Raw genomic sequence first — 13,636 nt, forward strand, 5'->3', positions numbered from 1 at the left:
AAATCGGAAAGAGCCAGTATTTTTTTAACTGTAGATTTAATAAGCATCTAAAATTTTTATTGATCTGTAGATCCTGATGTGTATCCTGAAAAAATAGTAAAAAATAATTCTTAAACATATTGTAAAGCTTGATCTTTAGAATCCCATGGGATACTTTTATTTGGATAAGAAAAATATCTGATTAAATAGAATATAACTTTTCTTTTACATTTTTGTTGCTCAAATAATTGAGTTTCTACAGTTAATAACTGATAATTGCTATTGATTATAAAAAATAATCTGAAATACTCATTCAATTAATGAAACTGAAAATTTATGACACAAACCAATCTGATTTATTTTCATTCCTTTATAGTTTTCCTAACAACAAATTTGCTGCAATATGGGTATACGTTCCAAGTAAGACTTCTTTATAGGAAATTTCGACCATAAATTTAATGCTCTTATTTTTTTTTTTTTTTTAGAGTGATGTCATATCTGTTTACAGATAGGTCTGCAGGTTTCCAATTTTTAGCTGCTCTTTTTATGACATGCCTCTGAGCTCTTTGCATATATGGAATGTAAAATTTCTGTGACTAAGTTCCATTTTTTGGGTCAACTCTATAGAAAATTTACATAATTATAGCAGATGTGCTATTATAATTTAGTACTACTAAAACTTGTTATTGCTTTTGCAAGAAACAATGAATTTCTTTGTAATATTATATAAGTGTTTTTGTACAGCCGACCCAATTTTGGGTTTTCGACCACTGAAGTTCAACTTTGTAGCCTTGTAATTTTGAATCCAATCCAGAAGACAAGGGAACTCAGGGATAGTGTATTGGGAGAAATTTGCCTTCGTAGAGGACCTTTTGATGGAACTAACCCGTATTTGTGTTACATGGAGAGGTAAAAACTTCCGCAGTGAGCCTGACAGCAAGGGGACTCTAACAATCATCCGTCTACCACTGAGGATATTTTACGTCAGCACTGTGGTCAGTGCGAGTCCGATTCGAAATTCGTATCGACCAGCCATGGCTGGGATTCGAACCCAGTTCGCCTTATTGGAAGGCAAACGTTCTATCCCCTGAACCACCACGGCTCTCTCCGTAATATTGCAAAATATCGGAGGTGGGGGGGCTGCTCGGGCCACTACTATTATTCTAGGTATAAGTTCCAATATTTTTACTTGTATGAGTTTAACACCTAATTAGAATCTTGTGAAAAGTCAGAAAATTACATGGCTTCAAGTTAATTACTTTTGGAATAACAACAAATAATGGGAAGGGCTACATAGGCCCAGTTTTTCTTGCGTTAAAACTTTATACTTAAGTTTTTTATCTTGTTTGAAGCATAAGGAATTTACTAAATTACTTTTTCTGCATTTTTGAGAAACAAAATTGTTAACTGTGATTGTCTCTTGTATACAGTCAAATTAGAAGCTAAGTTCAGTTTTTATAGTGGTGAAATCTTTTAACTATATTATTAGTTCATTTGTAATGCTTATTATTTTTGGATTCTATTATTCCTTTTGTTACGTTTTTATATGTTAATTTGTTATATAATTCCTGTTTTGTTTTTGCTTTTTGAATTGCTAGATAAATTTTATGTTGCTTGGATATATATTTAGACCACAAAATGTTTGTTTACTGTATATGGCCTTAAAACATTTTGATAGTAACAAAAATAGCTTATTTTTTAATAAAATTTCAATGCTTTTCACTTGGATTTAGTTTATTTCATTTATAATAAGAGTTAAAATTTATTTTGATACATGTATATATGGAACCCTGTTGTAATGTTAATTTACATGGTTACTGTAAAAATACAACTATTAGTGGTATGCAGCACAATAAACAATGTAATATCTTTAAGTTTAAAAAAAAAAATTTCGTTTTGAAAAACACATTTCTTTAAATAAGGTACTCAACTAGCTGATTAATAAATCATGCTCAACTATTTATTAGGAGAGGCTATGACTTGAAAAATTCACTTTGGAAGAAAACTTGGTGTAATAATAGCATACATTAAAATGTGTTAACCCCTAGCCAATGCCATGAAAAATGAGTTTGAAAATTCCACTTTATATACTAGTTAGATCTTCTAGTCCATATATTTTTCAAATGTTAACTTGCACTTACATATAACAATATACAAAACATGTATATTGTTATATTATAGTCTATTTAAATACAATAATGAATAGATACAATAATTATTGCGGAAAAAAATATGAAGTTTTATTTAAGTATGATGCAATACTGCAAAGGTATTTTAATTATGCAAACCACACAAAATAAATAATTATTGAAAAGAATCTAACAATTATAGAAAAAAATTCTTGGGTGCAGTATTTCAAAATTATATGAAAAAACAAAAAGTTATTAAAAGTATATATGCATGCATCTTAATATAAAATTTCACTTTACGAAACTAGGAACACATGTGTGAACCTGCATATTCTTGACTATTATTTTTCAATATTAAGTAAATGTAAAAGCTTCATACAGATCACAGAGCTACTAAGTCCCAAAAAAATATATATATATTTTCTAAATTACTTAAGTTTTTGAGCATGTGGATTCAGCGTCATTTTTCGAAAATAACTTCTGAAATTCTACTTGAATAACTTACATGCTCTGTATCTATTGAAATCCCCAGAAAGCTTTAACATCCACAAATATTTCAGTGAGGATATAACTATAAATTTTTTTAAAGCATGCTTTTAGAAGCTAAGCTCCACATATGTGAACCGAGGTAATGGATTACAGATGTTTGGATTATATGAGTGAGATATTGTTTCTGATGTACTGAAAACGCCGTACAAGAGAGTTCCAAAATTTGACCAAAAAAAATCAGGAATATGATCATAGATTGTGGGGCTGCAAAGAATGTTGAGAAGGTGAAATTTGCAAAAAACACATGCAAAGGTAGAAGTCAGTTGAGGTTTGTCCTACTTAAATTAAGTGCTTGTATGTGATCCCCTTTAGTTTTTTTTTCATGGAATAATCTTTGAATGAATAAATTTTATATTTGTTTTTTTTTTATAATATAAAAAATTAATGTGTGAAATTTTTTGATTCTCTTAGATTCTTGAGGTATGGAGAAATACACAAAAATTAACATTAAGTGGTTCTAACTTTTGACCGCTCTCCAGACTAAACTATTGGGACTACATTTCCCATATTGTGGCTACCCCAATATTTTAGGGGTCAGGAATCTGAATCTGTTAAAAAAGGTGTGTTTATTCAGAAAAGGTATGTTTATGCATCTGATTTTGTAACTTAAAATATCTTCTTATCATCAGACCAGGTCAAATAAACTGTTGAAAGCATGTGGATAATAAACAGAGAAGACGAGTAGATTTTTTTCTTAGCTGAGTCCAAGATATGTTTGGGAGTGACCTGATGAAGGGACAGGTTTTCACTACACTCCACCAGAAAATTTTAGACATTTCAGGTGAACGCTGAGGCGCAATAGGCAAGTTTGGGTAGATCTGTCACCCAAAAGGGAAAGAGAATCCTGGTTCAATCGCCATGTACCAGTTGTCAGTGGGGTAGTAGCTAGTCTTTTATAACAGCAGATTTTTTGATGAAATAAAGTTCCATAAATGATAGTTTGGTGGTATTAGAAGTCTGTTGACAGCAACCGTCTTTGGTGAGTTTTCCTGCTATTTCGTTGCCATAAATATCCACATATAATGGCACCCAATGTCGGTGTATTTCATGATGTTGCGAAATGGTTTTTAGACTTAAAATATTGTTTGCACTACTTGATTAACATATTTGAGGTCACCCCCTCAAATCATTAAGATTGAGTCTTGTACACCACTTGTTCTTAAAAATTAACCTAACTGTTGCATGAATCCAAATGAAATGTTATGAAATCTTTTTTTTTTTTTAATCTTATCCTGCACATTGAAATATTCTAACAATATTATCTTTCAGAGGAGATTTGCTGTAAATTAAATAATGCTACTTCAGAGAATTCAAGAACATTCTTTATATCATTTTGAATAAAAGTATTACAGTTTTGAAGTTAAAAATCTTTCTTAGAAATTGAAATACAAAAATACATAATTTATAGAAAGATATATTACTATGTTGGTAAAATGCTATTGTTGAAATAACAATAAATTATAAATATATGTCAGATAAATGCATAAATTAAATATTTATAATGTAGTAAATAACAAGAGTTACTTAAGACCATGAAAAAGTCAGAAAGCTTTCAAGAAACAGAGTGGCACCCAGTAAATCATGTCATAGGGTGAAAAATTCATTGTAAGAACTATGTACAAACAATTCTTCATTCTCTTCTAAAAGAAAATTTAATTTGAATTGATTGAAATTGACAGGAAAAAGAAACTCATGAGCAAATAGGTAGTCTAAACAAGTGATCAGAGTCCGATTAAAGTTAGCTAAAGTAACTTTTGATTCAAAGATTTGATTTTTTATTGAGATTGCCATGATTTCTGAAAATTTGTAAAAATATGAAAATATTTGAAAATATTATGAAAATATATGAAAATATTTGAACTGAGTTAGGATTTCATTATGCTAAAATTACATAGGGGTAATATCAGATTCTTACAGTTTGCTGGGAATTATTTTTTTGCTGTAAATGGTCTATCGAACTCTGATGTATTATATAATGCATTAATTATAACATAATATACAGATAAATAATTTTTTAAACTGGTAAAAAACTTCTGTATAATTTTTACAAATTCCAATTTCAACCTTTAAATTATTTTTGTTACAATAAGTTAGCATTTACATTAAAAAAACACTATTAAATATTGAACAGAAAATTTAGTTTGAGAAATTCATTTAAACATTTTAAAGACATAAATCATAGAGAGAAAAATTTCATTTAAAAAACTTACATATTTACAATTACAAAAATATTAAAATGAAAGAGAGAACAAACTACAAATATATTTTATACATGAACAACATTTTATTAAATGGAACAGAAAATTTTTAGTTCATACATTAAGTTAGCCATTAAGGAAAAAAAAATCATGCTCTAAAACAATTATAAAGGGGGATGGTAATATTAAGATGCAGATTAAAAAATATTTAGAATTTCAATAAATTCAATGTCAAAGCAAAAAAAAAAAAAAAAAAAAAAAAAAAAAAAAAAAAAAAAAAAAAAAAGAATGAAAGAAAAAGTAATAATTTTAATATTTCTTGATAATCTTTAATCATATTTCAAATGACTTAAATAATCTCTTTTAATTTTTAAAGAAAAAAAAAAAGCAATTTTCAAAAAGATGCATAGAAAATATTGAAAACATCAATCCAGTCCAGTTATAAAAATAAAGAAAAGAAAGTAAACATAACACATTTTGAGTTTCTCTCCCCTGAAAAAAAGAATATTCACAATTGGCAATTGTAAAAGAGGACAAGTGTTCAGTCTTTATTTGGTGTAAACTGTGTTCCATTCTACTTTCAAAGCCTTAGTGAAAAAAGAAAGAAACTACATGGAAAGAAAAATGATGGAAGAAGGAAGGAATGTGCTTGCACAACTTATTTTAATTTCATAAGTTAGCGATTATACTGATTATCATACGACAGAAGTTTCTTTGAAAGTGCATTTTTATTTATCATATTTATTTTAGTTCACCAGTAAAGAGCAAATATGAAAACATCATAAACGTTTTTAAGTATTTTTCATTTTTAAAATGCTAGAACGTTGCATCATTTCTGTCATAAATTGTTAAAAAAAATCAGTGAAAACGTTTAAAATAAAACTTTTTTGTAAAATAGGTTATAATTTCTGTAGTCGGCAGTAAAAGGTGAAATTGAATAGAAACTATGGAATATCTGAATTAGTTGGACTCTCTGCATTATAGTCAATAATCACATCACATTTTAAAATAAATATATAGTAAAGATTAAAAACAAAACATATTAGAGAAATATAGTGAATGATTTATTATATAAAATATATATAATGGCTATATTATAGTGAATTATCATCACTTGGCACAATATATCAAAATAATTATATATCGAATGATTGGATTATAAACAAAATATATTAGAACTATTGTGTATTATCATTTACACACATAAGCGTTTTAGTTTTTGAAAGCTCTAGTACAATTCTGATGGCAATAATAAGGCACTTTTTAAGTATATAATGTTAATAGGCTGAAGTTAAATAACAGTTATAACTGTATTTAAATAACTGTAGCTGAAAAGAGGGAAATTTATAGGTTTGAGCAAAGGTTCTCATTACTTAAAAAAAAAAAAAAAATCAATAGTAAATAGATTTTTTTTGTTTAATCAATCTTTTCATGAGAAAAAGAACAATCTTTTGATGATAAAGGACACCCTTGAGGATGGTAAAAATGGAAAAAGCAATTTTTGGATTTGAAAACATCCTTATTTTTCTTTTGTTTGAAGTCAGGCTTTTGCTGTGAAAACTTGAGAGTTTGATATTTTTCAGGTACTCTAAGTTGAACACAACAGTTTTTAACTAGAAAAAGCAAAACAATTAATTAAAAATAAAGTGACAGCAAATAAATATATAATATGAATAATTTTTTTACATTAAATCAGTAAGAAAAAAATCACCTATTTTTTCTTAACCCTTTCATTCCGACAGATACTAAGGGAAAATTTTTACAAAAAGCCCTACCATACATATTTTTAGAGTCCCAATGAAGAATGAAAAAAATATACACACTGCTAGTCACAAATTGACAATTAAGAAAGTAAAAAACAAATAATATCGAAATCTGACAATTTACAGTATAGGAATGCTAATGTAATAAACATCATAACAGGTTTAATTGAATGTTGAAACTTTAATGTGTTTCTTATATTCGTTTTTCATTCTTATTTTTTTTAACATGTCTCATTTTTAATACTTTCATCTTCCTGTAATATGATGTCAGATTTCGAAAGTGTTTTTTCATGCTTAAATATTAATTTGTGACCTCCAATATGGATGCTTTTTTATTTTCCTTTTTGATAAGGATTCTAAAAATACATAAAGGGCTGTCTTTATGGAAAATTTTGTACATAGATGCAAAATAATAAAAATAAGGAAAATTAAGTTTAGCATGCCAAAAAAAAAAAAAAAAAAAAAAANAAAAAAAAAAAAAAAAAAAAAAAAAAAAAAAAAAAAAAAAAAAAAAAAAAAAAAGAAATATCTGCAATATATATAAATCATGAAAAAAAAAAGATGTGTTACTTTTAAAAATAGTATCTTATAATAAGAGTATAGTTAAGCTAAAAATTGTATAATATGGTTAAAAATAGTAAACTAACATACTTAAATTATTACAAGTTACTTGCAACATAAGAAGTTCTGCAGCAAGTTACTTGATAAGAAATTCTGAATAAAGAATCAACAATATGCACATAAAAACATACTTTCAAAAACATTGCGATGATTTCTAAGTAGAGTTTGAAAACCTCCATTTTGATTTTTTAAAGAACTCAACATATCTGGTTTTAACAATTTCACTAAATCCTCTAGTTTTACTGCACCTAAAACGAAAAAGCAATTATTTTTAAGGACTTCCAAGATCAGAAAAAAAATAATAAGGTTTAGTGATATATCAGTATCTATGACACATAAAAAATGATTTTGTTTAGTTTTCTATGGTTATAGAGACAATTGTCATCAATGTTTAATTTTGTTTTTAAAGTTCTGTTATTCTGAAAGTACCACATTTGTTGGTTTTAGATCCATTTGCCATATAGATCTAGAAATCTGGTAAAACATAGCCTTATTATGTCTAAAAGTATATATATATTTGAAACTTAACAAACTAAATGTATATGATTCATACATATTTTCACTTCCATCGTTCATGCATGCATACTTTGTTTAAATTGTTTGTCTTGCACATGAAACGATTCCATACATTCAAAACAATTGTTTTCAATTACTGATATGTAATTTTTGATTTATAAATCACCTTAATGTGAATCACAATGAGTGACTTGTAAATTACTTTAATGCAAACTAGAATTTTTAAAGCACTTGATAGCAAATATGTGATTTATAATTAGCAGTATCTGGAGAGCAAAATTTTATCTATTAGAAGTAACAATTACCTGCACAAAATTAAACATAAACAATAATAAATTAGTCATACTTATTAATAATATGAAAAGAATGAATAGTTAAGTATTAAAGATAATAATATCCTGATGTAATAATCAAGCTTACGCTACAAACAAATTTAAAATTCAAACAAACATTGCAAAATTGAGTGGGAACTGAAATTATGAGCAAAAGTTGATTGAGTGAGTGTAGGGTTTAGCGGTACAAGGTCCAAGCGAGGACATACTGCGCCAATGAGTAAAAGTTAATATTATTTGTAAGATATTCTGAATTTATGAAGACCAGCAGGGGGCCGGGAGAATCTGACGTTGAAAAATGTAGCTTAGAAAAATTTTACACCTTCTCGCATCTCTCACAATTCGAACTTTGTTTTTATTCACTCCTTCATCAGGGGATTCTCGAAAACAGGATTTAACTGCAAATTTCTTATACAATTCCATACAGTATAACGTCCCATATCTGGAAGGGTCGATTTCCCAGACACTTTTTAACAATTAAAATAAACAAACATCTCTTCATCTTCCCCTCTCTTATAAAGAAAAAAAAGGAGGTTTTTGGACACGTTTTCTCCTTTTCTAGTTTCTAATGATTTATGCATTGAACTCATAAATCACCAGAAAGGGGAAGAGAAGATCTACCAAGACCGTCGAGAGACCGTTAGTGACGCTCCTCCTCTGGAATGCAGGAAAAGAGGGAGATTTGTTTTCAAAAGAGCGCAACTGAGTCTCCTCTCCCCTTACTTCCTATGCAGCTAGCTAGTAAAAGAGGCATTTCCTGAGACCTTTTTATTAGAGTGTTAGGGAAAGAAATACTGTGGAAAAGGGTAAACGTGGCGGGTAAATGTGGAGGGGGAGTCGAAATGGAAAATTTGAATAGGTCTAAAGGAATACACGTCCTTGAGAAGCATTCGTTCTTCCCCTGATTATTTAATATTTAGGAGGCGGAGGAAAAATAGGGTAACATTCTTTCTTCAGCATTGACATGAAAAAGATTTCAAGACTCCCTTCTACTGAAATATGAATTTCAATTTGACAAACGAAAGTCCCTTTATTCCATTAACACAAGAAAAAATTTAAGAAAACCCGATCAGCATACCGCTCCTTTACGCTTGATTGATAGCCAATGATCGGAGAGAAAATAAGAATTTGTCACTTCCCTGCTGTCAACTTGAATGAACTCCTCTTAATACATATTTTCTCTATACAAATAAGAAGAAATGAGTTTTTCTCCTCCACTCACCCACCTTAATGAATGATAGGAATTCCCGCTTCTTGCTTGAATCGTTCTAGTTCAAAATGGCTGAGAGAGCAATTAATATTTTCATAACTGTCCAATTCTTTTTAGTTTTCTATATTTTAAGCAATAATTATTTTTTTTCTAATATTTTGTTTTTGATTGATTAGATATCATTCTAATACTAAAACATTATTGCCCGAAAAATAATGTTTATCTATTTTTTGCTTCTTAGATTTAGACTGTTTATTAGATTGTTTTAAGCTTCGTTTACCTAGGGGGTCTATTATACGAAAAAATGCACTATATTTCACATATATATGAAGGATAAGGAGTCATACTAATTATTAATTCTTATTTGGTTTAAATATATTTCCATTTTATAATGTTCATAATAAAGTACAAAATTTTTCTGATGAGCTATGAAAATATAAAGACTTACAGAGTATATACAGTCGAATCCCAATTTTGCATTTTCTGTAGGACTAGCATTAAAAATTGCACGAAGCAATAACATGTAAAATCGGGGTAAAAAATATAAGCATATTTTTTAAAAATTGTGTAAACTTTATTTGTTTTTAGATACAATTTCAACAATATCCCTCTCAATACTTAAATAATTTGAAAATTTGCTTTTTGGTTTACATTCGCAAATATTGTTTCAAATTTTGATGCTTTGAAATTCCTGATCAGTTGTGGGTATATCCTCAATCATTTTTTACTCAACATCATCACTATCGTCGGGAGCAGGAATTAAATCAGATATTAAAGAAATTGTAAAGTAATGAGATGTGTGTTGATATTTGAGCCATCGATTTTGGAAGATCTTCAGCCATGCAATTTTATTCCGAAGGGCCACTGTTCCCGTAGAATACCGAGAAGCCTGCTTTATTTAACTCATTTATGAAGCATTCCAGTTGACACTGTCCAACACTGCAGAAATCAAATTCCAGAACATCTATTTTTAATTTTGAAGCATTTTGTTTATTTCTGGAATCGAAAAAAAAAACATTATCTAACCAGTTGCTTTGTGTAGCATTCTTTAAATGACTGAATTATTCCAAGATTCAAGGGTTGAAATTTGTTGGAAAAAATTCAACCTGCAAATTTTACAACAGCTCTCATATTTCCTTTCTTGGGCATTGCCCATCCCACCACTGACTGAAGGGTAAAATCTCCTCTCATACTCAAAAGGACAATAAGATAGAATAGAAAGAATGTCAGAACAGCTTTAAGCAAATCTCTCCTTTTTTAAAAAAGAAAAAAAAACAAAAGGAAAAGTTTGTGTGAACTTTTCAGGGAAAAATGATTTTGATGTTAAAATATGCATAAAGTTTGATTTTCTTAAAAAGTGTAATGTAAAATTCGGGATAATTTGACATAATCGGTATAGGTAATATTCACGTACTAGCAGAAAATGATGTAGGAAGTGGGATAACATACGAAGCGGACAATGTAAAATCGGGCTTCCACTGCACATATACAGTCGAGGATCCCTATGGCGACCTTTGTGATAGTTCTAAAAGTACTTGACCAATTATAAGAAAATATTGCTTTAATAAGAATTGGGAAATTAACAAAAAGGTTGGTAATAATACAACCTTTTTTTCTACATTAATATGTGCGTAAAAAGTGCCATTTAAAATATTTTACTTCATAGGAAAAATGCATTATTAATAATATGCTGGTTCAGACCTGCCATTTTCGATAAATAACATACATCAAGATAACTGTGAAAACCACATCTGTTAACTAGAAAATAATCCACACAAGAAGACTGGCATTTCACAAAAAAAAAGAATACAACTTTTATACAAAAAAGTATGATCGATAAATTTATTGTATTCTTTGAAAAGAAAGTTACACAAGTAATGAACGACTATAAATTACGACCATCTAGGATTTCAAATAAAAATTTAGGAGGTCATTTTTCCTATATTCAAAGGGATTACAAGAAGTTTAGATTCTGTAGCAATATCAAAAGAAATTATAGTTTAAATAATTTCTTTGAAACTTTTCTTAAAATCAAAGGACTAAATTTTGGTCGGCATTATTGGAATGACAGGTTTAGTGTGGACAGTCTAATGAACATTAACATTGTGTCTATGGAATAGTAAACAATACCTTATACATCATAAGTTGTTACAATGAAAGGGGTCATACTAAAAAGCGTAAGCTGTATATATATACATATATATGTAGCTACAAAAATATTAAATGTGTTAAGCATTTAAATCGAAATTTACTTGTATATAGTATAGGTTTGGTTACAAGGGGTCGAAAGTAACATTTTAGCAAAAAACGCAAGTTTCTTCCACAATGGAAAAATTTTTCTGGAAGAAATAGGTTTTCCAACAAAAGTGGAAGAAACTTTCTTGTTATTGTATTAGACTACAAATCACACATTGTATTCATAAATACAAATAGCATACTAATTTTAGTGACCAAATAGTGTTAACACTAGAAAGACTGAAACTTAGTCTATACCTATATTGTCCAAAAGCAGTCAAAACGACTGCATTATGAAAGAAAAATTAATGTGTAAATAAATTTGTTCAATTAATTTTAATATTTTTTATATTATTCACAGATATATAACATGTTATTAGTAAATATTAAAAATAAAAAATTTACTTCACTTGGAAAAAAAATAAATTTATGCATTATTACTTGTACATTTTTTGCAATTAAAAAGATGTCAAAATCACTTCCTTGAGCAATCAAGTGTTAAGAATGAACGTTGTATAGTGAAGTTATTTATCAATAGATATATTTAATACAGACATTATTTTTACATACTTAATAGTATAATAAGTTAATTATAATTTATAAAGTAAATCTAAGAATTTTATTTGTAAATCAAGATTAATTACATAAAATTTAAAAAACATATTGATAAAATAGTAAACAACTTCTAAGCTTTCTTAATAATTGATTTGAATATCATGAAAAAAAAAGAAGCAAAAGTAGCATATGTAGTGTTAGTAGGAAAATATTGTGTAGATAGGTGCACATTTATTGATTGTCATTACTTTGTGCACTTAGAAAATTATAAATGCTAATTTTTATAAATAACTTGAGAATGTTTAAATGTATGGTTTTATTCATGAATTCCTGATCTTTCTCCTATTTTCAAATTAAATATTCATTTTATACAATTAAAAAAAAATGAAGTGGTAAGCAAATTTAAATGTATTTTTTCTTTATATTTGAGCTCAAAATCATAAACATTTTAAATATGCATGTTATAGCTAAGTTTACTTTTCTTCTCTTTCATATTTTGATAGCCTCCCAGTATTTTACTTAAGATTTACTAATAACTGTAATAAATTACTAATAGGTGTAATAAATTTTAACAAAGAAATAATTTTTGTATTAATCTTTTACTAGGTTAAGTGATATTTTATTCTTTAGATAATTCTATCTTTAAACAGAATATGCAGTAAACATAAAATAATATATGAACACATAATTTGTTTAGAAATAAGCATACATATTTACATAGATATATGGGTGATTCTTTTTAAACATGACAATTCGGACCAAAAATTTTCTTCAAATTTAAAGTCTTCAAAATAATCTAAATTTTTTTTGTATACTTCCTTAGTTACATTTATTAATATCTTACAGACAGCAGTGTAGTTTATTGACAGTTGCTCGAGAAAAAAAAATAAAATAGAAATTCACCAAATCTTGAATGCAAGGAAAATGACATATTAGCTTAGAAGTTTAAAAAACAGTCATTTTAAGTTAATTGTAAGTAACTCAACTTAAGCCCTTATGTTAGATGGACCATAAATTGCTTAGATTTATTCTTTTTATCCACTGTAGAAAGAATAAAATTTTTTTGTTGCTGATATGTACAGAATAAAATTGTGTATAATAATCAATCATTAGATAAATAAATAACTTTGATTACATCCAACCATATTACAATTATACATAAACTTGGTATTAGGTTAATATTTGCTTTTCCTTTTTACAGTATTAGCAGTTAAAAAAAACTCTGTTAACACTTCAATGTCCTGGAATTCATAAGCCAGGAAAATGACAGCCAGGATAATGACAAATTCGCCATTTTATAGCATGTAACTTTACTTTAATATTTTGGCCTAAGACGTTTACATTCTGCAGAAAACAACAGGATTTCTTAAAATAACTCAGATAAATCTATGTAGTTTATGTTATTAATGATTTCCAGAAGCCAGGAAAATGACAAAACAAAAACCTACTCATCGTGAAAAATTTTTTGAAATAGATTTTGATCCAGAAAATTGGTTCTTTATTCATGCAACAAGACATGTTCAGATAGGAGGGTATCTAATCAATCTAT

The 13,636-nt window shown here is 27.8% G+C and overlaps 1 protein-coding gene across 1 annotated transcript in view; it reads right to left on the reverse strand.

Annotated features, from left to right (window-relative positions):
* Positions 1 to 3,963: 3,963 nt before the first annotated feature.
* The window catches only part of LOC107446656 (probable tRNA (uracil-O(2)-)-methyltransferase), a 29,281-nt gene continuing 19,608 nt past the window's right edge, over positions 3,964 to 13,636 (reverse strand). Inside the window, exons 13-14 of the mRNA XM_043043955.2 lie at positions 7,371 to 7,487; positions 3,964 to 6,468 (exon numbers count right to left, since the gene is read on the reverse strand). Coding sequence (XP_042899889.2) covers positions 6,272 to 6,468; positions 7,371 to 7,487 — 314 coding nt within the window. The 3' untranslated portion in view covers positions 3,964 to 6,271. The remainder of the gene's footprint in view (positions 6,469 to 7,370; positions 7,488 to 13,636) is intronic.

The sequence above is a fragment of the Parasteatoda tepidariorum genome, chromosome X1, assembly GCF_043381705.1.
Source record: "Parasteatoda tepidariorum isolate YZ-2023 chromosome X1, CAS_Ptep_4.0, whole genome shotgun sequence".
NCBI lineage: Eukaryota > Metazoa > Arthropoda > Arachnida > Araneae > Theridiidae > Parasteatoda > Parasteatoda tepidariorum.